The sequence below is a fragment of the Danio aesculapii genome, chromosome 18, assembly GCF_903798145.1.
Source record: "Danio aesculapii chromosome 18, fDanAes4.1, whole genome shotgun sequence".
In the NCBI taxonomy this organism is placed as follows: Eukaryota; Metazoa; Chordata; class Actinopteri; order Cypriniformes; family Danionidae; genus Danio; species Danio aesculapii.
The window spans coordinates 32,068,748-32,093,237 of NC_079452.1; the positions used below are offsets into that span (position 1 = coordinate 32,068,748).

Here is a 24,490-nt window from a genome sequence, read left to right on the forward strand (position 1 = left end):
TGGGTTTAGCGCCAAAACAATCCATCAAACTATTTTCACGGTTTCATTTTAATTAATTAACGAAGCGCGGTTTGAGCAGCGTGAGCTGGACAGTCTTTATATGCTATTCGAGGCACTAATAGTTTTCTTAGGTTACCTCGGAAGAATAAACTCGGTCTGAAGGATGATAAAGAGCTCAGAAACCCGTTGTGTAAATGGAGATGCTCCCCGCATGTCTCGCCGTGATGCACGATTTATAAAATGAGAGTCTGCATAGGCCACTTCATTCCAGTCTGTGAGGTAAAAATAAAACACCCGCAGATATAACCGAGATCTGCGCATAACAGGTGTTTTTTCCTGCAGTATGCGATGTCAAGAAAGTGACTCCATAAGTGAGGTAAACTACACACACTTGATTATGTAATGCGTGGACGCGTCTTACAGCGCAAAGCATAACTAAACCTTTAAAATGTCCATGCTTAATCAGTCAACGATAAGGTCTATCGATTAAAGGGTGACAATAGATCAAGTAATCGTTAGCATCCCTAAATAAAATACCCTATTGACCTTATTCTACAATGCGGAAGTGCGCTCGTTTTTGCGATTGTTTCAGAACATCCGATTCAGTTGCCTATGGAAGAAATGACTAGAAATAATAAATGGCAGAAAATGATCAAACTACTTGCTCTACAAACAAGTGTTTGCATGACTATACATAAAAAGTAGAATAATATAATAAGAAAATATCAGTTTACAACATCAAGCAGCAGAACGAGCTGTTTTTAACCTCTAAAAATGAATGGAAGTAAATGAGACTGGAAGTTTCGAGCCAAAAAGATTCAAATGGCTGCGCCCACTCATACGCGGAGAATAAGGTGAATACATTAAAGGATATTTCACCCTACTCCCCATTAAAAGGACAGTTCATCCAAAACTGAAAACTCTGTGACCATTAACTCACCTTTTACTTGTTCCAAACCTGTTTTATTTATTTATTTATTTTTATGTTGAACAATAATATCCAATAACTTGTAGGGTGCTGTCTTTGGCTGTTGAAAACTTAAACAGTAAATGCTGAATTAAGATTGTTCTTTTGTTTATTATTTTATTATTTATGTTTTTTAGACAGCTAAAACATTTCACAAAATGTGTTTCATCGGCTGCACAAAGTGATTGGCATGCTGAAACTCCTATAAATTTAATAGATGTAAAGATTTGACATTTATTGTGATAAATATCGATATCGACTGATATGAAAAAAATTATCGTGATCATTTTTTTGCCATATCGCCCAGCCCTACCCACGAGTTTCAATAGAACTGTCGAATAACTAAAAATAAAACTACATCTTAATCTCAATTGTTTACTAGGATGCCTGCACACTAGACTACAGCTATACCTACAGCACAGGCGTCTACGGATTTGAGCTAATTGTGGAGGACTTCCCAAGGAAACACACCACTCTGTCTTACACCGATGGCTCCAGCTCTTACAGACGCGCTCTGAGAAGTAGAAAATACCGAAGAGGAATTTTGACAGGAATCCAAATCTATAATAGTTCAGTAATTGAACCATTGTGGGAACAAGTATTCCTCGAATCCACTATAGCAACACCATGGGGCTGGGGGAAAAATCAACAATCTACAACAACGGCTGCTTCTCCATGGTGGTGGTGGCAGCAGCAACAACAACAACAACAACAACAACAAACGACCACCGAACGACCTACATCTACAGGATGGGGGTGGGGAAAACAACAACAATCTACAACTACTGCTTCACCCTGGTTGTGGTGGTGGTGGCAACAACAGCAAACAACCACTGAACAACCTAAAACTAGTCCAACTACAGTATGGACTAGAGCATGGTGGTGGGGGCAACAGCTAAAATCTACTGCAACTACTGCTTCTCCCTGGGGGTGGGGGTGGCAACAACAACAAACAACCACTGAACAACCACAAATTACAGCATGGTGGTGGGGGAAACAACAGCAATCTACAACTACTGCTTCAACCCGGTTGTGGTGGTGGCAACAACAACAACAACAACAAACAACCACTGATCAACCTACAAGGACACCATGGTGGTGGGGGAAACAACAACAATCTACAACAGCTACTGCGTCACCCTGGTTGTGGTGGTGGCAACAACAACAAACAACCACTGTACAACCTGAAACTATAGCATGGCGGTGGTGGCAACAGCAAAAATCTACAACTACTGATTCACCTTTGTTGTGGTGGCAACAACAACAACAACAACAAACAACCACCGAACAACCTACAACTACACCACTGTGGTGGGGGAAACAAAAATCTACAACTACTGCTTTACCACGGTGGTGGTGGCAACAGAAACAATCAACTGTCGTAGCATCTACAGCACCTCAATGGAGGCAGACTACAACCACAACTACAAAAACAAGCCCACCTCAACAGTACAAAACCACCATGGGTTCATATGAGCACATTTATGAACCTTTCAGCAAGATCCCTCTGCAGTTTTCTGTTCTTGGTAAGATTTCTCAGTGACTAAAGGCCCTGGTACATTTCTAATGAAAACAAAGCTGAAAAAACAAAACAAAATCTAGAAAGATAAGAAATAGAAAGTTCTTTTGAGTTCGTTTTTGAGTTTTTATTTTAAAATTCCTCACCAAAACCAGACATCCCACCTCTCCCAGTAGCTCCGGCAGTCTCCCGGACTACTCTGGCTACTCGTACTTTACAGTACGCTAAAATCAGTATGCGAGCCGAGTAGTAGGTCCGAATTCATAGAATTCGAAAATCAGTATGCAAAAGTACCTGGATGACTTACTACTTCCGGCGAGATTCTTAAATGCGCATCCCATGAGGCCCGCGAGAGAATTCAAGCGACACAACTGACGCAGGTAGGTCACGTGACCATGACAAAATGGTGGATGTAGTACGTCCGAATTTCATTCATACTTCTTACATTCATACTGTATAGAACGTACTTTTCTAACGGCCGAGTAGTACGTTTAAACTCAAATACAGTACCTAATGAGTAGTAGGCAGTTTCGGACACAGCCTCTGTCTTCTTTAAAGTGAGATTAATTCATATCTTATATTTAGGGCTGGGCGGTATATTAAGTTTTGGGGATATATCGATATGATTCCCCAACACGATGCGAGATTATCCAATATTTTTTATATCAACATGGTTTGAGGCCACACGGGCGCATTTTGCATTTCCAAAGTATTTCCAACGTAGCATGCGAACTCCACTTGCACAAATGTGCGCATGTGCAAATGAATGATTCACTCCCTGAGTCATACAAAAGACCCACTACTATACACGACATGGAAGAACATGCAGCGCCGGTGTGGTATCGAAATCTGACTCCCCTAACAAATCTGACACCCTCTCGCATGCATGCGCGTCACACAGTGCCTGCAGCTGTCACAGCGGTTTTCAGAAACCTTTTATCGATTATTTCTCCCGCAGCAAGAACGAACATATAAGCCTTGTCAAATTGACACGCAGCACCTGAATGTGTTCAAAAGAATTAAAAACACAAAAATGTGACGAATTTATACCACATTTTAAAAGTGAAACCACCTCATATTCACTGATTATGAGTTCAGTATTTATTACACGACCGTCTCTTCTTTACATTTACGTTATAACTAGGCCTACACGGAATCTGCGCGCGCAAAATTCCGCAGATTTTTAGCCCATCATTAATTCTGTTTATTTACTTGAGTAAATGTGTGTAAATCTATATTTATTCAGTTTTTAAATTAAGTACAGTAATAATATTGACTAATATAAAAATGTTCATCTGATTTATGTACAATGCAGTTTGTTCAGTAATATTTTCTGTCTATTAGTAGAGATATTATATGAGAGACTTGCTTTGTTTACCAAATAAAGTGAATCTAATTGCATTTGCATTTTAAACATTAAATAAAAGTTAAAAAGATAATATTTTTTATTCATATATTAAGGTTTTAGTTATGATACTCTCAAAATAACTCCGCAGAAATCCACAGATTTTTACAAAAATTCTCAGCAGAAATAGCAAAAAATGTCCGCAGATTCCATCTGGCCCTAGTTATAACACATTTAGCTCTGCGTTCTGGTCTGTTATTGCATATTGACTTCAATTTTGATTTTATTCTAATCATTGTATTTATTTATTTATTCTATGTAATTGATTTATTTATTTTAGCCCCTAAACTGGAAGACGTGATTTGATTTGTGTGTGTGCCTATAGTGTACAAACGGTTGGTAGTTTAAACAATTATTAAACTTTTTAAAAAGTAAAATTAAAAAAACATGCATTTGTCTACCAAACATTTTTTTTTCTATTTTAATATCTCGCTGTTAGCTTCTCTTTCGACAAATAACAATATAAGAATGATAATTATAATGATGATAATAACAGGGAGGGAAACTCCTGTGTTTGAACCGTCATTCCTCCAAAAAATACCGAGATATGATTTTTTGCCCATATCGTCCAGCCCTTCTTATATCCAGAGGTCAGACATGAGAACAACATCCAAGTTAGCAAAATAACCACACTTAAGAATCAAGTAGCAGAGCTGTTAGTTGTAAAAAGATTTTAAAGACTCAAAGAGGGTCATCACGCCCATTTTACAAAATTTTAAACATTGTTCCATTCAGTGTCTGTTAGCTCCAAATAGAAAACAATGTAAAGATGTGCCAAAATGGCTCTTCTTGTCTGATGTGGTGAAGGCTGTTTGTCAGATCTTTATGAAACTGTTCTTCCTTCACAGCCACCATTGTTGTGTTTATGGGTTGTTGTGTTTACAGCGAGAGGGAAACAGAAACTGTGACAAAGTCTTTTTGAAATTATTTTTGTCCTCAAACAAAAAAAGAACTTCATTTGAGGTATACCGGGGCCTTAACTAAACATCACATTAGTAGTATCACCCATGCTAATTTGTGTCTTTGCAGTTGATTCAGCTGCTCCATCCTGCACTGAAGGACATTACATTCCTCGCTTTGTGTCACCAACTCCAAATCATGGCGAAGAAATCCAAGCTGCACCACTCCATGAACTGGAAATCAGAGTTAAAGCTGTAGCGGCGTATGCAACGTGAGGACTCATGTTTGAATAGCTGATAATAATCAATTATAGCATTAGTTCACGCCAAAATTTAAATGATGTCATTAATTACTCACCCTCATGTCGTTCCAATCTCCTGAGACCTTAACCTTTTCAACACAAACTAAGATAATTTAGATTTAATCTGAGAGCTCCCTTATCCTCCTTCGACAGCAATTGTTCCGGCCAGAAAAATGCTAAAAAAAACATCCTCAAGCACATGAAACAAAAATAAAGAGATTAACAGTTTCTTCTCTTCGGTGTCAGTATAGGGAGAGCGATGCGCTCTTTAGGCATGTCACATTGGTCACACTGCTGATGTAAATCTTGAATGCACCTGTTCTTTGTTCAACTTTATTTCTATGGTGCTTTTACAATGTGGATAGTGTCAAAGAACCTGCTTCAAATGTTATCACTCGATTGAATGGGTGTTATCAGTGGTTATTAGCTGATAGATATGGACAAGTAGGAGCCTTCTGCGCCTACTGGCAGGCTCAGAAGGCTGTTATCTTCCATCCACATGGTTAATCAGCTATACTAATAGAGAAGACTCCAGATCTATTTTTACATTACGGTGATGACTGAGTTTAGGATTGGGGTAGACGTTATTAAAATACAATTAATGGAACATTTATTAAATAATATACATTTATATTATAATATAAAATAATATTCTCGTTAACTTCCGGCCACAGCCGTATGTGATCTATAGCTAATTAACCATGTGGATGGATGATAACAGCCTTCTGAGCCTACCAGTAGGCGCAGAAGGCCCCCACTGGCCCATAGCTATCAGCTGATAACCATTGATAACACCCATTCAATCAAGTAAGAACATTCGGATCGGCTGATCAAAGCAACTTAACATAGATGAAGTTTTCAGAGTTGAAGTTCAGTTCAGTGTAATGTAAATGTCACTGTTGAGAGCCTAAAACACTGAAAAGCAAATCCAAAGATGCACAGCTCAACACGTCCCAAACAAAGCAAGCCAGTGGCAACCAAACAATTGGCGAGCAGACTTCATCAATTGACAAAGGTGAAGGAAAAAAACCTTGAGAAAACAGCCTGGGCACGCGAGGTATACTTCAGAGCACAGCGCCAATGAACATACATCCTATATTGACGCTTAGAAGAAGAAAAGGTGTAATGAAGTCATTATTTTTATTTTATGTGCGCACAAAAGTATTCTTGTAGATTCATAATATTCCGATTTAACAACTGAAGACACATGGACTGTCTATAGGATGTACATGGTATACCTTTCTGGACTTTGAATGAGTCGGGACCATTGCTGTCTATGGAGGCTAAGAGAGCTCCTGGATTTCATCTATAATATTGTAACTTGTGTTCTGAAGACAAACGAAGTCATTTGCAACATAATGAGGGTGAATAATTATTGACAGAATGTTTATGCATTTAGATATGGTAGATATTTTTTATTTTATTGTTACTCAAAACTGTTTGCTTGAGAAGGTGCTTTAAGAATGAATGGTGTAAAGGCACTATATAAAAATTAATTATTATAATTATTATTATTCTATGATGTGTGCTTTTTTATTCCCAGTGTTACTGATGTGATTATCAGCGGTCCTCTGAACATAACCAAGCATGCATTGAGCACCGAAGAGTACGCCATTAGATGGACACCAAAGAGGGAACAACTCGGAGATCATTTCCCTGTGTGTTTCATTGCTGAGAGCATGAGCGGGTGGGTTAGATATGTGTTATAATTGAAATCTAGCAGCTAACAGCATTTCATGTGAACTGAATTTTTGATTTATCATCTATTTACAGAGGCAGCATCTATCAGTCTGAAATGAGATGTGTCATGGTCACTGTTGGACGGCAGCCTGGTTAGTAATTCTATCAACAAGAACATTTACATGGACACTAATAATCTGATTTTAATACGATTAAGACAATACTCTGATTAAGAGTCCACCACGTAAACATCGATTTTTCATTAGTTTAATCCGACTAAAAAGTCATAATTGAAAGTCAGTGACTATGTTTACATGGACATCAGTAATCGAATTATTTGCTGAATAAGACAATAATATGATTAAGGTGTTTACACGAGTTGCTTTTAAATGTTCTTTTCATGATCCCGTTTTACATGTTATAGAACATAATTCCATTAATGTCATTGCGTCACCAGGTAGACGTTTCCCCCAGAGTTTCATGTAATTTCTGGTGTTTCATTTTTAATTTTTCGGCTTTAAATGCAGTTCGGCACTTTCACTTTCATTCAGGAACATTTCATTCATGCCCCTGTGACAAACTGAGGTATTGAATGAGAGTAGGAAGTAAGGACTGGTGGAAGAGTGTTGTTTTAATGGAATTTGATGCAGCACGCTGAATGGAAAGAAACAAACTACCATGTTTTGCGATGCTAAATGCGGTGAAGTCCTACATGACGGTAATAGTTTGATTGTGGTGTTTACTGAAAAAATAAAATCGCCATACTCCACGTCTTAATTCCATTTCTGTTTAATTCGATTATGACTTTAGTCGGAATAAAGTCATCAGAAATCGGTGTTTAAATGGTAGACTCAAATCAGAGTATTGTCTTAATCGTATTTAAATCGATTATTGGTGAGTATTGGTATTGAGTATTGGTGTCCATGTAAACATATTCACTGAGAACTGTTTAGACGGCAAAAACAAAGCATTCTTTTGGCAATTCATTTTGAATTATTGATTGAACTTACAGTGGATGCAAATGTGATCTGCACCGGAACCAACATGGTCGTTGAAATTGAGCAGATGAACTCTGTCGGGCTCCATAAGGACTATCTGCGACTCAACAATCCTGCCTGCACTTTGGACTCAAATGGCACTCATGTGCTGGCGAACTTCTCCCTCAATGCTTGTGGCACCTTGATTGAGGTAATTTTCTCACAGGATGCAAAAAACAAGTTAACAAAAAATTTGTGTCAATTTGTGTTGAGACAACATGAAGGAATTAAGTTAACTCATTAATTTTTACAAATGTAAGTAGATAAAACAATTAAGTTGTACTTAACAATTGTGTTGTTTCAGTTTATTTTAAATAAGTAGTTTGAACAAACATTCATTCATTTTCCTTCAGCTTAGTCCCTTATTTATCAGGGGCCACCACAGCAGAATGAACCGCCATCTTATCCAGCATGTTTTACACAGTGGATGCCCTTCCAGCCGCAACCCAGTAGTGGGAAACACCCATACACACTCACATTCACAGCTGCACTTGTACACTATGGCCACTTTAGTGCATCCAATTCACCTATATCACGTCTCTGGACAGTGGGAGAAACCGGAGCACCCGGAGGAAACCCACGCCAACACGGGGAGAACATGCAAACTCCAAACAAAAATGTCACTTGACCCAGCCGGGACTCGAACCAGCGACCTTCTTGCTTTGAGGCGACAGTGCTAACCACTGAGCCACCGTGCTGCCCACATCTTTCAAAACCATCTTCCATTTAACAGAACAAGATATTATGAAAGCACATGAATAGCTGAATTTCATACAAAAATACAAAGCAGGTTGTTTCACAGCTGTCTTTCACACTACTTTTTTGGGAGGGGGGGAGGGGAGGAGGGGTTCCACTCGATATTATGAGCACTGCTCCGTTTAAGCCTTTGCTCTAGTAACTTAGTCATATAAGTCATATAAGTTAGAATAGGTCATAATGACATGAGTTATTGATCCAGAAAACACGAATCTGCGAATCTGTTGCTAACTTTACTGAACTTCATATTGCCATCTATTTTAAGCTACAAATATTTGAAATTACAAATCAACAGAACAAAACAGAGATGTGATCACAAACGGAGCACTTGCGGTCAATATACTTTACCAGCAGCTGTTTTTCAGTCATTTATAAAGAGCACACAAACATACTGACAGTTATAGGTAACTTACTGTACACTGTTACGTGTCAATGATGCTAATATTCGGCACAAATCCACCAATTTCTCCTTTCTGGCTGTTGTTTCTATGAATGAATGATGTAAAAGCTCTGTCCATGCTCGTTTCCTCGTCGGTTAGTAACGCTATATTTCATTGCACAACATTAGCCTATCAGGCTTTTTGGCTAAAAATAGAGAAATCACAGTTTAATTTGTTATTATTAGATTATTTTTAAATTTCACCTCTCCTGCTGAGCATTAGCTAAGCTGTTGAATGATCAGCGGATGAGGTGGCTAGGCTAAGCTAGCTTCAATTTTGATTAAGTTATCTTCTAATCGGTTGCCTATTATGTGGTGAATATACCCCTGTAATGCATACTGCAGTCCTTTTTTGTCTGGCTTTCTCGGATATCTCACCTGTTCGCCAAAAATGACATTATATCCCTGGCAATGTCTGACACCGGCACATACACATTGTAAAAGCCGAGCCAGGCACGAAAGCTTGACAGGCGTAGCAACAGTAACTAAGGAGGGCGGGGCTTAGCGAAGGGTCAATTAAATATGTAGGTAAATAGATGTCTTAAGTGGAGAGAGTTTCCACCGTTTCCTTACTTCATGAAGGAGTAAAGTAAAGAGTAAAAATAATGTAAAGAGAAAGTAAAGAGGCAGAATGGAGGAGGCTTATTCTTTTTATCCTCATGCTGCAGATGCTCTGTTTAACTGTTTTCCCTCTAGTGAAGTGTTCAGTTTTTCCACTTACAAAGTCTGCCATGTAAACAGCGAATGCGCCATGGCGTGACGCAAATGACTCTTAAAGGCAATGGGAGATGAGATTGGTTTAATGCATTTTATGCTCAAAACACTCCCATAACTCATTAAGAGAATGAGCACAACCCTGTTAGACCATGCGCCGGGGTGAAAAGTGTATTTTTGCTGTTTTTAAAACAGCGAAAGTGGATTCGAAAGCGCCCTTAATGCTTTTGCGCACTAAACACTTTGGCTTAGATTGTTACAATAGAGCTTTAAGCCACATTCACATAATTGACACCTCACATTTCTACTTTCCTCTACAGGAAGATGAGCAGTACATCATTTTCAAGAACGCAATTATCTCAACTGATGACCCACACATCATCATTACCAGAAAACACGAGGTGGAGATTGAAGTCTCCTGCCGTTACGAAAAGAAAAACAACATAGCACTGGAGTTCTCCGCAATAAGACACAAGACCACCGTCACAGAGAAAGGCTTCGGCACCCTCACCTACAGCTTCGGCCTCTTCCAAACACCGGCCTACTACAGGGAATTAGACGTGACTGCGTACGCAGCCGAATATGAGCTTGAAGAGAGGATTTACATGCAGATTGAATCCCAGTCTTCAATCAACAACACCGAGCTCTTCGTTGAATCTTGCGTGGCGACACCTTACAATGACCCTGACTATCAAGAGCACTACACAATCATCCAGGATGGGTAAGAACAATTGATTGAGCTGCAGATACAAATTAGCACTGGACAGACACCACAAGATAATTGATTAAATAAACAGATTTCTTCCCTTTCGACAATGCTGGGTAATGCCCTGATATTTTTGGTGGTTTTAAAAATGAGTTTATCAGATTTTCCTGTGATCTGAAGTGTGTTAAAGCCTGTGTGAAATTAAATGTTGCAATGTTTATTTTGCCAGCGCACACTGTTATTCTTTAGGTGAACAAATAATCTGTGCAAATTAAAAGGTGCCATATGCTGGTTTAATAAGTTAAATTGTTCCCTGACATCTACATAGAAGGTTTATGGCTTCGGTAAGTTAAAAAAAATCTTCAGAAACGGTTTCATAAGCTCATTTATTACTCCCTAAAATACCAAATAGAATCAGAAGGTCCATGATTGACCATATATGGCTCGTGTCGTGAATATTAACGAGCTCTGCCCAATTTTTTCCACAATTGACAGCAAGAACAAACATAGAAGTGTTGTCTGATTGACAAGCCACACCTAATTATGTTCAAATTAATTTAAAATGCCAAATAGGACAAATTTATACCCCATTTTGTAAGTAAAACATACTCTAACATTTAGTGCAGTGTGTGGGCGAGAGGGGGGCAGTGTTTCGATGAGATCTGGTTATGTTGTGGTTCTGTGACTGCTGGTGTTGGTTGCTGTACGGTTAAAAATTATGACAGTTAAAGTAACTAGGTTAATTTCGATTTAAATAAATTAAATATTAATCGAATATTTTGGGGGTGTTTTGTGCGTTTTGGGCAGCTTTTAGGCTGGAAAAAGTCAGCTATATGTGGCAACACTGCCACCCTGACATGCCACTCTTACAGACACACATAAAGCATGATGTACGCTGAACACGGACAAATATAAACCCAATTAGATTAACGTTAAACTGTTTTGCTCACCAGATCTGTTGTGGATAAAGGCTAAATTATAATTAAACTTCACAAAAGAGAGTGATAGAGATGTATCGCGTTGTAATTTATAGCTTTAACGTTAGTCAAAGAAAACACAAGCAAACAAAACCAACCTCTGCATGAACATGACAGTTGAGCTGACATAATTCAGCATCTAATGTTACATGTGTTTTTTGAAACACACGCATCAAACTTCACAATTAACATTATAAATTAACAAAATTTGTAATTAAACATACCTTATGCCTCTTCAGAGTGGAGATGAATAAATATGTAATCTGTAAATCTTGCATTTCGTGCCTTGAGGCCAGTTTGAACGTGCCTCGTGCTGTCGTTGCCCAGTAACACACAGTAAACAAATAGCGCTTGCGTTTTCAAAATAAAAGTCCCACATACATAGTAAGTGAAAAATACGCTTACAAAAACTAAGTGAGGAAAATTATCACTGTTGACTAGGGGCGTAGCGGACATTTTAAAAGTGGGGGGGGACGGCTGTATGAGATCGAACGTTCATATAATTATTAATCACCTGTTTCTAAATGGTCTGTCTCTAAAAGTTTTTTTTATGATATCAGAACTTGATGACATGGCTGCTCGACAGGGGAATGGCCATGAGTCTGGTCACAGTTTGTTTTGTCCTCTGATCAGCCTGTTGTCCACCGGGGTTTTACACTCGTGGAATTTACATGAGAACGAGAAAACAGTGGTGACTGAGGTTTACAGTATGCTCATTTCCTTATACTGGTATTGTATTATTTTACTATGCCTTAGTGTACCCAGATTTTCATTAGGGCACCTTTAAACCACAGAGGAAAATGTTTGTTTTGGTAATCTTCATTCAAATTGAGTACTCTGCTGATTAAAAATACAGCTTAAACCAGCCTTCCCTCTAAGAGAGGAAATATTGTTAATGATACCAACAAACTAGCATTTGAACATTAGAAAAGGACCGCCACCTCACAGGTGGAAGCAGATGTCCTGCTGAAAAAAACAGCTAAAACCAGCCTAGGCTGGTTGGCTGGTTTTAGCTGGTTTCAGCCTGGATTTAGAGGGTTTTTGGCCATTTCCAGCCTGGTCTTAGCTGGTCAGGCTGGGAGATGACCAACCAACCAGCTATGACAAGTTTATACCAGGCTGGTCACCAGGCTAGAAATGGCCAGGCTGGTCGACCAGCTAAAACCAGCCAACCAGCCTAGGACGGTTTAAGCTGTTTTTTCAGCAGGGCACCTGCTTCCACTTGTGGAGTGGCGGTCCTTTTCAAGTGTTAGCTTGTTGGTATCATTAACAATATTCCCTCTCTTACCTTTAGTTTGCTATGAGGGAATGGTGCACAGAAAGAAAGCACCACCCTCAGTATTTACACCTGACATATCTCCATCAATTACACTCTTTAGGTGCATCCTGGATGACACAGTTGAGTTTTACACAAGCCATCAGCCAATGGTCCGCTTCAGCATGCAGGCCTTCCAGTTCATCGGATTGCATCAACAGGTACAAATATCGATTCCACTACAGCTAGCAAACAACATGCAAAAACACAACGCCACTACTCACTACATCAGAATCACTCACTCACTTTCCCTTCACATTTCTTTGAACTCGTGAATCCCTAGTGCTGGGAAACACCCAAACCCTCTATCAATTCCACACACACTCATTGATTGTGGCCAATTTAGTTAATCCAGTTCACCTACCCGTCTTTGGACTGTGGGGGAAAAACGGAGCACCTGAAGGTGCCAATGCTAACCAGTGACATCATCTCTCTATCTCTTTCTCTGTAGGTGTTTATCAGCTGTTCGGTGATTATGTGTGAGGCGAACAATCCCAACACTCGCTGCTCTCAAGGCTGCATCAACAGCACCACCGCTCCACCTTCACACCGCATTGACAAAAGAGACGCCCCCATCCAGACCAGCAGTCACTTCATCTCCCAGGGACCCATACGGCTGAAGAGGAGTGTAGAGCATGAAGGTAAAACAGTTGAAGTCAAAAGTATTAGCCCTCCTGTGAATTTCTTTTTTAAATATTTCCCAAATGATGTATAACAGAGCAAGGAATTTTTCACAGTATTTCCTATAATATTTTTTCTTCTGGATAAAGTCTTATTTGTTTCATTTCAGCTAGAATAAAAGCAGTTTTTAATTTTTTTAAATTATTATTATAAATAATAATAATTATAATTATTTTAAGGTCAATATTATCAGCCCTCTTAAGCAATATTTGTTTTTCGATTGTCTACAGAACAAACCATAGTTTTATACAATGATTCGCCTAATTACTCTAACTTGCCTAATTAACCTAGTTACGTCTTTAAATTGCATTTTAGCCATATATGATCCAACCTATCAATTAACCATCTCCTCTGTGTGTTTTCTGTAGTGTCCTCTACAGTTTTGAATCTGAATCTGGTTTTCATTGCCGGTTGTCTCCTGGCAGCTGTTGGCATGGTGTGTGCTGTTCTCATATACAGAAGCAGGAGAGCACAAATCAAATATCGGCCTCTTAAATCAGATGAGATTTAATGGATCACACTTCAAAATGACTTCCTCTTACTTTGCTCTCTCGGAGAAGATTCTGGCTTTGAAAAATGTCTTCTGTTTGATCACATTTCTTTCAAATATATCAATAAATCACTGTTTTGGATGCATCTCTGCATCTTTTTGATTTCTGATTACAAAAATAAGCATTAAAAAAGAGATTAAAAAAAGTTTAAAACATCAATAAAAAGGAAATGAACATACCTTCTGTATTGTTGTTGTATTGTTTTTTTTTCAACATAGGCTCATTCTATTCAATTCAGTTCAATTCACCTTTATTTGTATAGCGCTTATACAATGTAGATTGTGTCAAAGCAGCTTCACATAAAAGGTCACAGTAAATAGGAACAGTGTAGTTCAGTTTGTAGTGTTTAAGTTCAGTCCAGTTTAGCTCAGTTCAGTGTGGTTTAATAATCACTACTGAGAGTCCAAATATTGAAGGGCAAATCCAACGATGCGCAGCTCTACAGATCCCGAACCATGCAAGCCAGTGGCGACAACGGAGAGGGAAAAAAACTTCACTAATGGCGGAAGTGAAGAAAAAAAACCTTGAGAGAAACCAGGCTCAGTTGGGCACGATCATTTTAATTTCTCCACTGGCCAAACGTCTTGTGCAGAGCTGCAGTCTTAGTGGCGGAGGCTGGAAGCTGGCCTCAGCGAAGACTCGTCTGTCTCTGGAGCGTCACAGGAATCAGTCTCATGTTCTCCACTCCTCCATGACCACCACAGTAGCTGCTCAGGATTCGGCCTGGTCCAGGATATGGAAACCTTGGGATCATCTCGTCGTTGGTCGTGGATCGAATCAGTGACTCTGCATAGTCTGAGGGCCTCGGGAAGAGTATCCCCAGGTGGAAATGGAGAATAAAGAAAATAATTAGCGTAGCTGATGTTCAGAGTGTATATCAACAAGATGCATAACCTGTGTGGAAGCCCCCTAATTCTGAAAACATAGCTCTATATACATTTCTGGAAATTGCACGGTGTGACGACGTTCCTTTTCACGCTTACCAGCTGACTGCTTACCTCTGTATGGAAGGCTTACCTGCTGTTACCAGTTTGTCCAGTGGCTCACCATGTACGTTGGCAGACTTGAGACACAGAGAGGAGTTGACCATGATGACAGGGTTCAAGTCTGGCGAGGAGCGATTCCAGAAAGCACGTAAAACATAAGCCAAATAATAAAATAAACTAGTAAATATCAGGGTGAAGATGTGGTAAAACGTTGTAAAAATCAGGCAAGGGCTTTTCTTTTTCCTGGATTGCTTTTTAACACTGTTGGTTATGTTAGGGAAGTGGGTGGGTGCTGGTCAATCTGTGCTTTTGAAAACACTATTGGTTGGGTTCAGGGAAGGAGGAGGGTGGGTCAGTCGATCTGTCAGTCAGTCAACAGCGGCCTCTAGTGTATGTGAGAAGAGCAGGCGTGAACGGCACTCACAAGAGAAATGTGGAGAGGGGTCTGGATGCGGACCTGGTGCAGTGCAACCTGAGCTGCATTCAATGCTTTTTAATGCGCTCACCTAACCCCACCCCTAACCCTACCCGTCACAGTGAAGTCACTCACTACATTGAGTGCACTGTGTCTGAAATTGCATCGCTGAGTGATGCAATCTCAGCTTGCATCATAAAGGCTGCATCCAGATACTATTGGAAATTTGAGATCTCAAAAAGCGTACACAGCAGACTCTGGTGGATTTACGTGAATGGCATTCACAAGAGAAATTTGAGATCTCAGAAATTGTACAACGCGGCCTCTGGTGGTGGATTTGTGAAAACAAAAACTGCAAAAAAACGTACCTCCTAGGATGTACTTGGCGCTCTTCAGAAATGTATACAGCAATACGTTTTCAGAATGAGCCTGAGTTGTTTTATTCAGTCACCAAATGTATTTTCTGTGAACATGAGCAGCATTAGAAAAACACTTAAAGAACTGCATTACTGAAGTAAAATGAGTATTCATTCCAAAATGCATTGGAAATATCCACATTACTCAATTAGAAAGCATATGTATTATAATGCATGGGTTTGTATGAATTACAAATAGAACTAGATATTAAAGTTTGAGGATGGAAGTATGGTGGCTTGAAAAGCAGAGTCTAAAAGTTTGAAGTTGTTTTAAAGTGTAAATAACTGAAGCAGTTTTTATGAAGTTTGAAACAGTCGGCATAGATAAGTACATATATGTTAGTATGTTTCTAGGTTGTTGCTAGTGTCATGGATTGGTCAGGCTCTCACGACCCCCACTCACGAAGATCACCATCACCTGACTTCTAATGAGCACACAGCTGCATCACATTCACGAGCACCAGATAAAAGCACAGCACTCCAGTCGCTCATTGTCCGGGCTCGTCTCGACGAAAGCGGACAACTGAGCGACCACTCAGCGTAGTCATCCTCAGCTAAAACAAACGATTTACTTACCTGTTCTCTTTGTATTCCTCCTAGTCTTCCTGGTCCTCCCGAATCGTCCTGTCTTCCAGTCCTTCCAAGTCTGTGTCATCCTCTGTCAGCTGTATCTGGTGTGTGCTGTCCATCCTCGTGTATTCCTGTTACCCAGCCACGGAGGAAAAGACCCCAACATCATTCCTGATCCTCCTGGCTATCCTTCATGTGCTCCTTGTTGTCATTTAATAAACACCCTAACGTTTCCTTACCTCTGTCTCCTGTCCGCTTCATAACAGAAGCCCGGACCAATAACGACGACAACATGAGCACCCCCGATCACTTACAAGAGCTGGTGGACCAGTTGAAGCGGATTCTACAGCCACCAGCTCCACTTTCCAACGCACCACCAGCACCGAGCACTTCCGCCTCCACAGTTTCTTCTTCGGCCCTTCCTTCCAGTCCCATGGCCCGACCAGCGCCCTACTCAGGCGGAGCGGGGGAGTGCAATGGTTTTCTGTTACAATGTTCCCTCATATTCGAAATGCAACCTTCTCTATATCCCACAGATAAGTCGAAGATCGCCTACATCGTATCTCTACTCTCTGGACCTGCACTTAAATGGGCTGAGACGATCTGGAACCAAGCCGGGCCGGTCATGAATTCCATCACTACCTTCACGGAGTATTTCAAAGAGGTGTTTGGACGTTCTGATGGGGAAGTAGCCGCTGGAGAGCAGCTGTATCATCTAAAGCAAGGTACTCTATCTACACAGGAATATGCTCTCCGGTTTCGCACTCTAGCAGCTGCAAGTGGATGGAATGAGAGATCGTTGTTGACCACGTACCGGCTCGGCTTGGAACCCACTCTCCGAATCCAACTGGCCACATTAGATGATACAATGGGTCTGGAGAGATTCATCCAACATTCTCTCCGATGTTCCGATCGTCTCCGTTCCTATCAACAGGACACCATCACCCCCCTCGTCTGCACTCCTCCAATCGCCTGAGTCAACAGCCTCTCCAGAACCAGAACCCATGATAATAGAGTCTGGAAGACTGACATCAGCGGAACGACAGAGGAGGCTGACCCGGGGTCTGTGTCTATACTGCGGTGTCAGTGGACACACCCGTATGGAGTGTCCCCTTCGTCCCATTCGGACTTCAGTGAGTGTATTCAGTACGAATATTGAACAATGTAAACCACTTACTACCACCGTACAAATAACTACTGCATCTATTTCTCTCCTTGTCACAGCCCTCATCGACTCCGGGTCAGCAGGGAACTTCATCTCCCAATCCCTCTGTCGTCAACTCCACCTCCGTACTGAGGCGTCCTCGCATATATACCAGATACAACCGATAACCCAGTGCACTCGATCTTCGACCCGTATCCATCGACAATGCGAAGACATCCTTCTTCAAGTGGGGTTGTTACATCAAGAGAGGATTCAATTTCTGGTTCTGGAGGGTGCAAATATGGACATCATTCTAGGGCGCCCGTGGCTGGTGAAGCACGATCCCATCATCTCTTGGGGCACAGGAGAGATAAAGAAATGGGGATCTGGATGTACACCTGCCTGTTTTCCAAATCTCCCTCTTCAAGGTCGGAACCCCATTTCTTTGTTTGCAACATCGGTCGAGAGCCCTCCTGAGAAGCAGTCTATCCACATTCCTAAGGAGTACAGCTCCTTTCATGATGTCTTCTGCCCCAAGAGAGCTTCCCAGCTACCGCCGCATCGGCCATGGGACTGCGCGATCGACCTAGTTCCAGATGCCCAGTTGCCAAGAGGTAGGATCTACCCGCTCTCGCTTCCAGAGAATCAGGCAATGGAAGATTACATAAGGGAGGCTCTGAGTCAGGGGTACATACGTCACTCAAAATCACCAGCCGCCTCAAGCTTCTTCTTTGTGGCCAAGAAGGACGGAGGGCTGCGTCCATGCATCGACTACAGGGTCCTAAATAACGGTACAGTAAAATACCGATATCCCCTTCCTCTGGTACCAGCCGCTTTGGAACAGCTCCGAGAAGCTAAAGTCTTCACTAAATTGGACCTCCGCAGCGCGTATAATCTGATAAGAATACGTGAGGGGGACCAATGGAAGACAGCATTCGTGACCCCTACTGGCCACTATGAATATGAGGTCATGCCTTACGGTCTGGTCAACGCCCCCTCCGTATTCCAAAACTTCATTCATGAAGTCCTCCGGGAGTTTCTTCACCACTGTGTAATAGTGTACATAGATGACATCCTCATTTACTCCCGGAGTGAGGCCGAACATCGCCAACACGTTGCGGAGGTCCTACACACATTGAGAGAACATCACCTCTACCTCAAAGCGGAGAAATGCTCATTCCACCAGAAGTCGATTCATTTCTTGGGATACATCATTGACCAAACCGGTATACGTATGGATGGGAAGAAAATTGAGGCTGTTCTATCCTGGTCAGAACCCACTTCCATTAAGGAGCTCCAGAGGTTTCTTGGGTTTGCTAACTTTTATAGACGGTTTATCAAGGACTACAGCAGGATTACATCACCTCTCACTAATCTCCTCAAGGGTAAACCCAAAGGACTGGAGTGGACCAAAGAAGCAGCCGCAGCCTTCCGCCTTCTTAAGAAGGAGTTCACAAGGGCCCCACTCCTGACTCATCCTGACCCAAATCTTCCTTTCGTGGTGGAAGTGGACGCATCCACCACCGGCGTCGGGGCAGTATTATCTCAACATCATGATACACCGCCCCGACTGCATCCCTGTGCCTATTTCTCTCGGAAGTTGAGCCCGGCGGAGCAGAATTACAGCATAGGAGACAGGGAGCTTCTAGCAATCAAGCTAGCCTTGGAGGAGTGGCGTCACTGGTTGGAGGGAGCCAAACATCCGTTCCAGGTGATCACAGATCACAAAAACCTCCAATACATCAAAGAGGCCAAGAGACTATGTCCACGTCAAGCCAGATGGTCACTTTTCTTCTCACGTTTTGATTTCTCCATTTCCTATCGTCCAGGACCCAAGAATCTAAGAGCAGACGCTCTCTCTCGTTTACACGAGCATCACGATCATGAAGAACTCCCAACGAAGATTCTTCCCGAACACATCTCCATTTGTCCGATCACCTGGAACGCTCCTCCAGTCGTTGCCACTCCGGAAGCCCCTGCTCCGCCGGGATGCCCTCCTCATCGGCAGTTCATACCACCTGAACACCGGGTAGATCTGATCCACTCCTTACATACCTCGCTAGGCACTGGACATCCAGGGATCAACAATACTCTCTCGCTAGTATCCCAACGATTCTGGTGGCCAAACATGGCAAGGGATGTGAGGCAATATGTTCAGGGCTGTAAGGACTGTGCCCAATCCAAGAGCCCACGTCATCTACCCGCTGGAAAGCTCCATCCCTTGCCGATTCCGAACCGTCCCTGGTCACACCTAGGAGTGGACTTTATCACTGACCTCCCTTCGTCAGAAGGTAATACCTGTATTCTAGTCATAGTAGATAGATTCTCAAAGTTTGTCAAACTAATCCCTCTGAAAGGTCTTCCCACAGCCTTTGAAACTGCCGACAATATCTTTAATCAAGTCTTCAGGTCATTTGGTATTCCAGAAGATATTGTGTCGGACAGAGGTCCACAGTTCATCTCACGTCTATGGAAAGCCTTCTTCAAGCTCCTAGGTGTGGCCGTCAGCCTCTCTTCTGGATATCATCCCCAAACCAACGGGCAGACAGAGAGGAAGATTCAGGAGGTGGGACGGTTCCTGAGGACCTTCTGCAGTGGTCACCAGAACTCCTGGAGCCAGTATTTGGGCTGGGCAGAATATGCCCAAAATTCACTGCGGCAACCCTCCACCGGACTCACGCCATTCCAGTGCGTCCTGGGCTTCCAACCACCGCTCTTTCCCTGGGATGGCGAACCATCTGATGTCCCCGCAGTGGATCACTGGTTCCGGGAGAGCGAGAGAGTCTGGGACGAGGCTCATCAACATCTGCAGAGGGCAGTCCGTCGAAGCAAGGTAACCGCCGATAGGAGAAGGTCTGAAGAACCCAGATACACACCCGGACAAAAGGTGTGGCTATCCACCCGGGACATACGCATGCGACTGCCCTCTCGCAAGTTAAGTCCCCGATTTGTTGGTCCCTTCACCATCGTGGAACAGGTTAACCCCGTCACCTACAAACTACAATTACCCTCTCACTACCGTATTCACCCTACATTCCACGTATCACTCCTGAAACCCTATCACGATCCTGTTCTTCCCTCCACAGAGCCTGACCACGAAGAGGAACCCCCTCCTCCACTGCTCCTAGAAGAAGGAGCCGTCTACGCAGTGAAGGAGATCTTGCGTTCCCGACGTCGTGGTGGCCAGTTGGAGTACCTGGTGGACTGGGAAGGGTACGGCCCCGAAGAAAGGACATGGGTTCCCAGAGCTGATATTCTCGATCCTAGTCTCATGGTGGAGTTTCATGAGAGCCACCCTGAGTTCCCAGCGCCTAGAGGCAGAGGGAGACCACCACGGCGTCGGAGGTGTCGGCCCTCAGGAGCGGGCCCTGGGGAGGGGGGTACTGTCATGGATTGGTCAGGCTCTCACGACCCCCACTCACGAAGATCACCATCACCTGACTTCTAATGAGCACACAGCTGCATCACATTCACGAGCACCAGATAAAAGCACAGCACTCCAGTCGCTCATTGTCCGGGCTCGTCTCGACGAAAGCGGACAACTGAGCGACCACTCAGCGTAGTCATCCTCAGCTAAAACAAACGATTTACTTACCTGTTCTCTTTGTATTCCTCCTAGTCTTCCTGGTCCTCCCGAATCGTCCTGTCTTCCAGTCCTTCCAAGTCTGTGTCATCCTCTGTCAGCTGTATCTGGTGTGTGCTGTCCATCCTCGTGTATTCCTGTTACCCAGCCACGGAGGAAAAGACCCCAACATCATTCCTGATCCTCCTGGCTATCCTTCATGTGCTCCTTGTTGTCATTTAATAAACACCCTAACGTTTCCTTACCTCTGTCTCCTGTCCGCTTCATAACAGCTAGGCGGTTGCTAAAGTATTCTGAGTGGTTGCTAGGCAGGTGCTAACATAAATTAGCATGATTCTAGCATTAATTAGCATGTTACTAGCATGTTTCTAGCATGAATTAACATGTTACTAGCATGGTTCTAGCATGAATTAGCAAGTAACTAGCATGATTCTAACATGAATTAGCATGTAACTAGCGTGATTCTACCATGAATTAGCATGATTATAGCATAGATTAGCATGTTTCTAGCATGAATTAGCATGTTGTTAACATGATTCTAGCATGAATTAGCATGTTTCTAGCATGAATTAGCATGTTACTTGCATTTTTCTAGCATGAATTAGCATGTTACTAGCATGATTCTAGCATGAATTAGCATGTTACTTGCATGTTTCTAGCATGAATTAGCATGTTACTAGCATGATCCTAGCATGAATTAGCATGTTACGTGCATGTTTCTAGCATGAATTAGCAGGTTACTAGCATGATTCTATCATGAATTAGCATGTTGTTATAACACATGCTTTATTATACATGAGAAATGCATACATTATAGACCTGTGTGCTGGATCATCTACTAAATATTAGTATTCAGAATCCATATATTAATGCCTAGTGATTTAGCTTCTTTTAAATTGTTGTTGCCATAGAAACATTCTGACAGTTAGAATCAGTTAATTGCCTCATTTAAAAAAGAACACCTTACAAGAAGTCACTTACAATCCTCTCATCCTGTGATCATCTGTAAAAGCATTGTCTGTAGTTTATTATCTGTTCGTATTTATATTCTATCTCAGATATTATTGTTATGTACTTAGATAACTATAGCTCATTTTATGTACATCTTTTTACATAGTTTCGCTCTCTGTTTCAACATACTCAATGTGGCATGTAATAAAGCAGCATTCTCCCACAATCTCACGTGTTGGAAAGAGTTTATCTGTCTGTCTAACTTTGGGAAGAGAGACACCGGAGTGAGGGCAGAATAAACTGCATTACAGAATTAAAATACATATTAGAAAAATGTGCGTTAGAAATATAGAAGAAACACTGAAAAACTCATTTATAAAATATGAGAATGCATGTTTTAGAAACACTAAACATTTGGAACACTGTGTAAATATATATACTATTACTGACTGGAAAATATTTCCCAGTGATGGGTTGCAGCTGAAAGGGCATTCGTTGCCTAAAATATATTTATATTTTTTTTTATAAAATATTTCTAATGTTTAAGTCTATACTTTTGTATAAACATAATGAAAATATTTAATTACGAAACTGATAATTAATCCAGTGGTGAACAGCTTTCTCATCAGTCAAATTTGGTTTATTTATAATGAGAAGAATTTTTTCATGAACACTAAACAGCAGTTAAATTAGAGTGATTTAGAATGATGCCATTCAGTGACATGTAAACAGACTATAACATTAGACAGACACGAGGAAATGGCACTTTAGTAAACAGAAACAAAAGAAGTGAAAATTGCATGCAAAACCAGTGTGCATTAATTTAAATGCAAGGCATACTGATTTTCATTTTTATTATAAATATTTTTTAAAGGTTTCAGATAAAATAAGTACAACCAAGTGATAAGTACATAAACAAAATACAAAACATCCTTTCAGCAACTGTTAATTCTAAAATAAAATAAAATTAAATTAAATTTAGTTTAAAAATGTAAATAAAATAAAAGGGAGCTTAATAAAATATTAGGGGAGCTAAGTTCATCCAGAACTTCAGTCTCTGTGCAGTGTCCGCTATTTTTCATTTATCCACTAGGTGGCAGGCCAGCATAATATAATGCTTTTGAGTTTAAAAGTTTCATCCAGAAACACCAAATAGTTTTATATTTGCCCGATGGCGGTATGTCAGATTAATTTATCAAGGTTAAAAAAGTGTTTTTCCATAAATGTGTCTTGTTTTCCCAGGTCATTTGTAATTTTCCAGTATTTTTATCTTTATACAAGCCCTGTGCAGAAATGAAGATGATGTTTACTTTACAAAAGTACAAAGTTAATCAGTAAAATGCATGCTGACATTAAAAAAGACACTAATATTAGATATTATCTCCAGTGATTACATTATTTAGGCAATGTTTATGTAACAATAAAACATTCTTACCAGTCCTTCTATGTATATAAAATAATAAGCAATCATGCATGAAATGTTCCTGAATGAAAAGTGAAAGTGCCAAACTGCACGACAAATGAAGAATTTAGCAAATAATTTGATTGCTGATGTCTATGTAAACATAGTCACTGTCTTTCTCCTCTGCATCTGTTTGCCTCAGCGTGTGGTCGAACTGAAATCTCTCATTTTTATGCAAACCCTTCCCTCTTTCGCCACTAGACACTCCCACCTAAAAAGAGCTGGACTCACCCACTTTCCTGACTTTTTTTCAAACTAGAGGTGTCAAAACACCCTGCTGAGACAGGGGGGGGGGGGGGGGGGGTTCATGGCCCTTTAAAGCGACAGTCACCAAAACGCCACAATATGGATCAAATCCTAAAAGGGGCAGAGAGTTCTAAAACATTATTTGTGAGGTATTATAAGCTGAAACTTCACACACACATTCAAAGGACATCAGAGAATTATTTTAAATCTTGTAAAAAGGGGAATAATAGACCCCCTTTAAAGATACAAATATGTACATATTGAAGTAAATCAGTTAGAATTGTAACTTTTAAAATGGTTCTCCTTTTGCACATTTGTTGACTGACCACAATAAATAAACTACTATACACACACATACACACACAAACTATGTTTACATGCATTGCAGCAGTTTGATTTGGCTCTCAATCTTTCCTAATGAATGTTAGATACCTGCTGGATATGTAACTTGGCCTTTAAATGGCATCGATTTTCTTACCTGATGCTCCATTCTAGGGCGCCAGTTAACAAGCAGTTGTTCCAATCATTATGGGCTTCTGAGTCACACGACACAGCGGGGAGACTAATTAATCGATCAGACTTGAGTAAAAGCTAGTTATACTGTTAGAAGAGATGACGATGAGGATTAAAGTTAGTTTGGTTAGTTTCAACATTATGGAAATGTCTACATAAGAAGTAACAGCACATTTTCCATGCACCTGTCTAGCGTTTACTTGTTTTAAATCTTTAATGAGTGTTTCTTTCGTCTGTGAATCACAAGAGAAGATAT

General features: G+C 41.1%; 1 protein-coding gene across 1 annotated transcript; it reads left to right on the top strand.

The window, feature by feature from the left end:
* The first annotated feature begins 2,292 nt into the window (after window positions 1-2,292).
* Window positions 2,293-14,052, top strand: LOC130245993 (ZP domain-containing protein). The gene is made up of 9 exons (XM_056478818.1): window positions 2,293-2,493; window positions 4,921-5,062; window positions 6,636-6,779; window positions 6,866-6,924; window positions 7,785-7,960; window positions 10,039-10,439; window positions 12,781-12,877; window positions 13,168-13,357; window positions 13,766-14,052. Exons 1-9 carry the CDS (start codon window positions 2,430-2,432, stop codon window positions 13,906-13,908), a joined length of 1,416 nt encoding a protein of 471 aa, XP_056334793.1. The 5' UTR covers window positions 2,293-2,429; the 3' UTR covers window positions 13,909-14,052.
* Window positions 14,053-24,490: the final 10,438 nt, after the last annotated feature.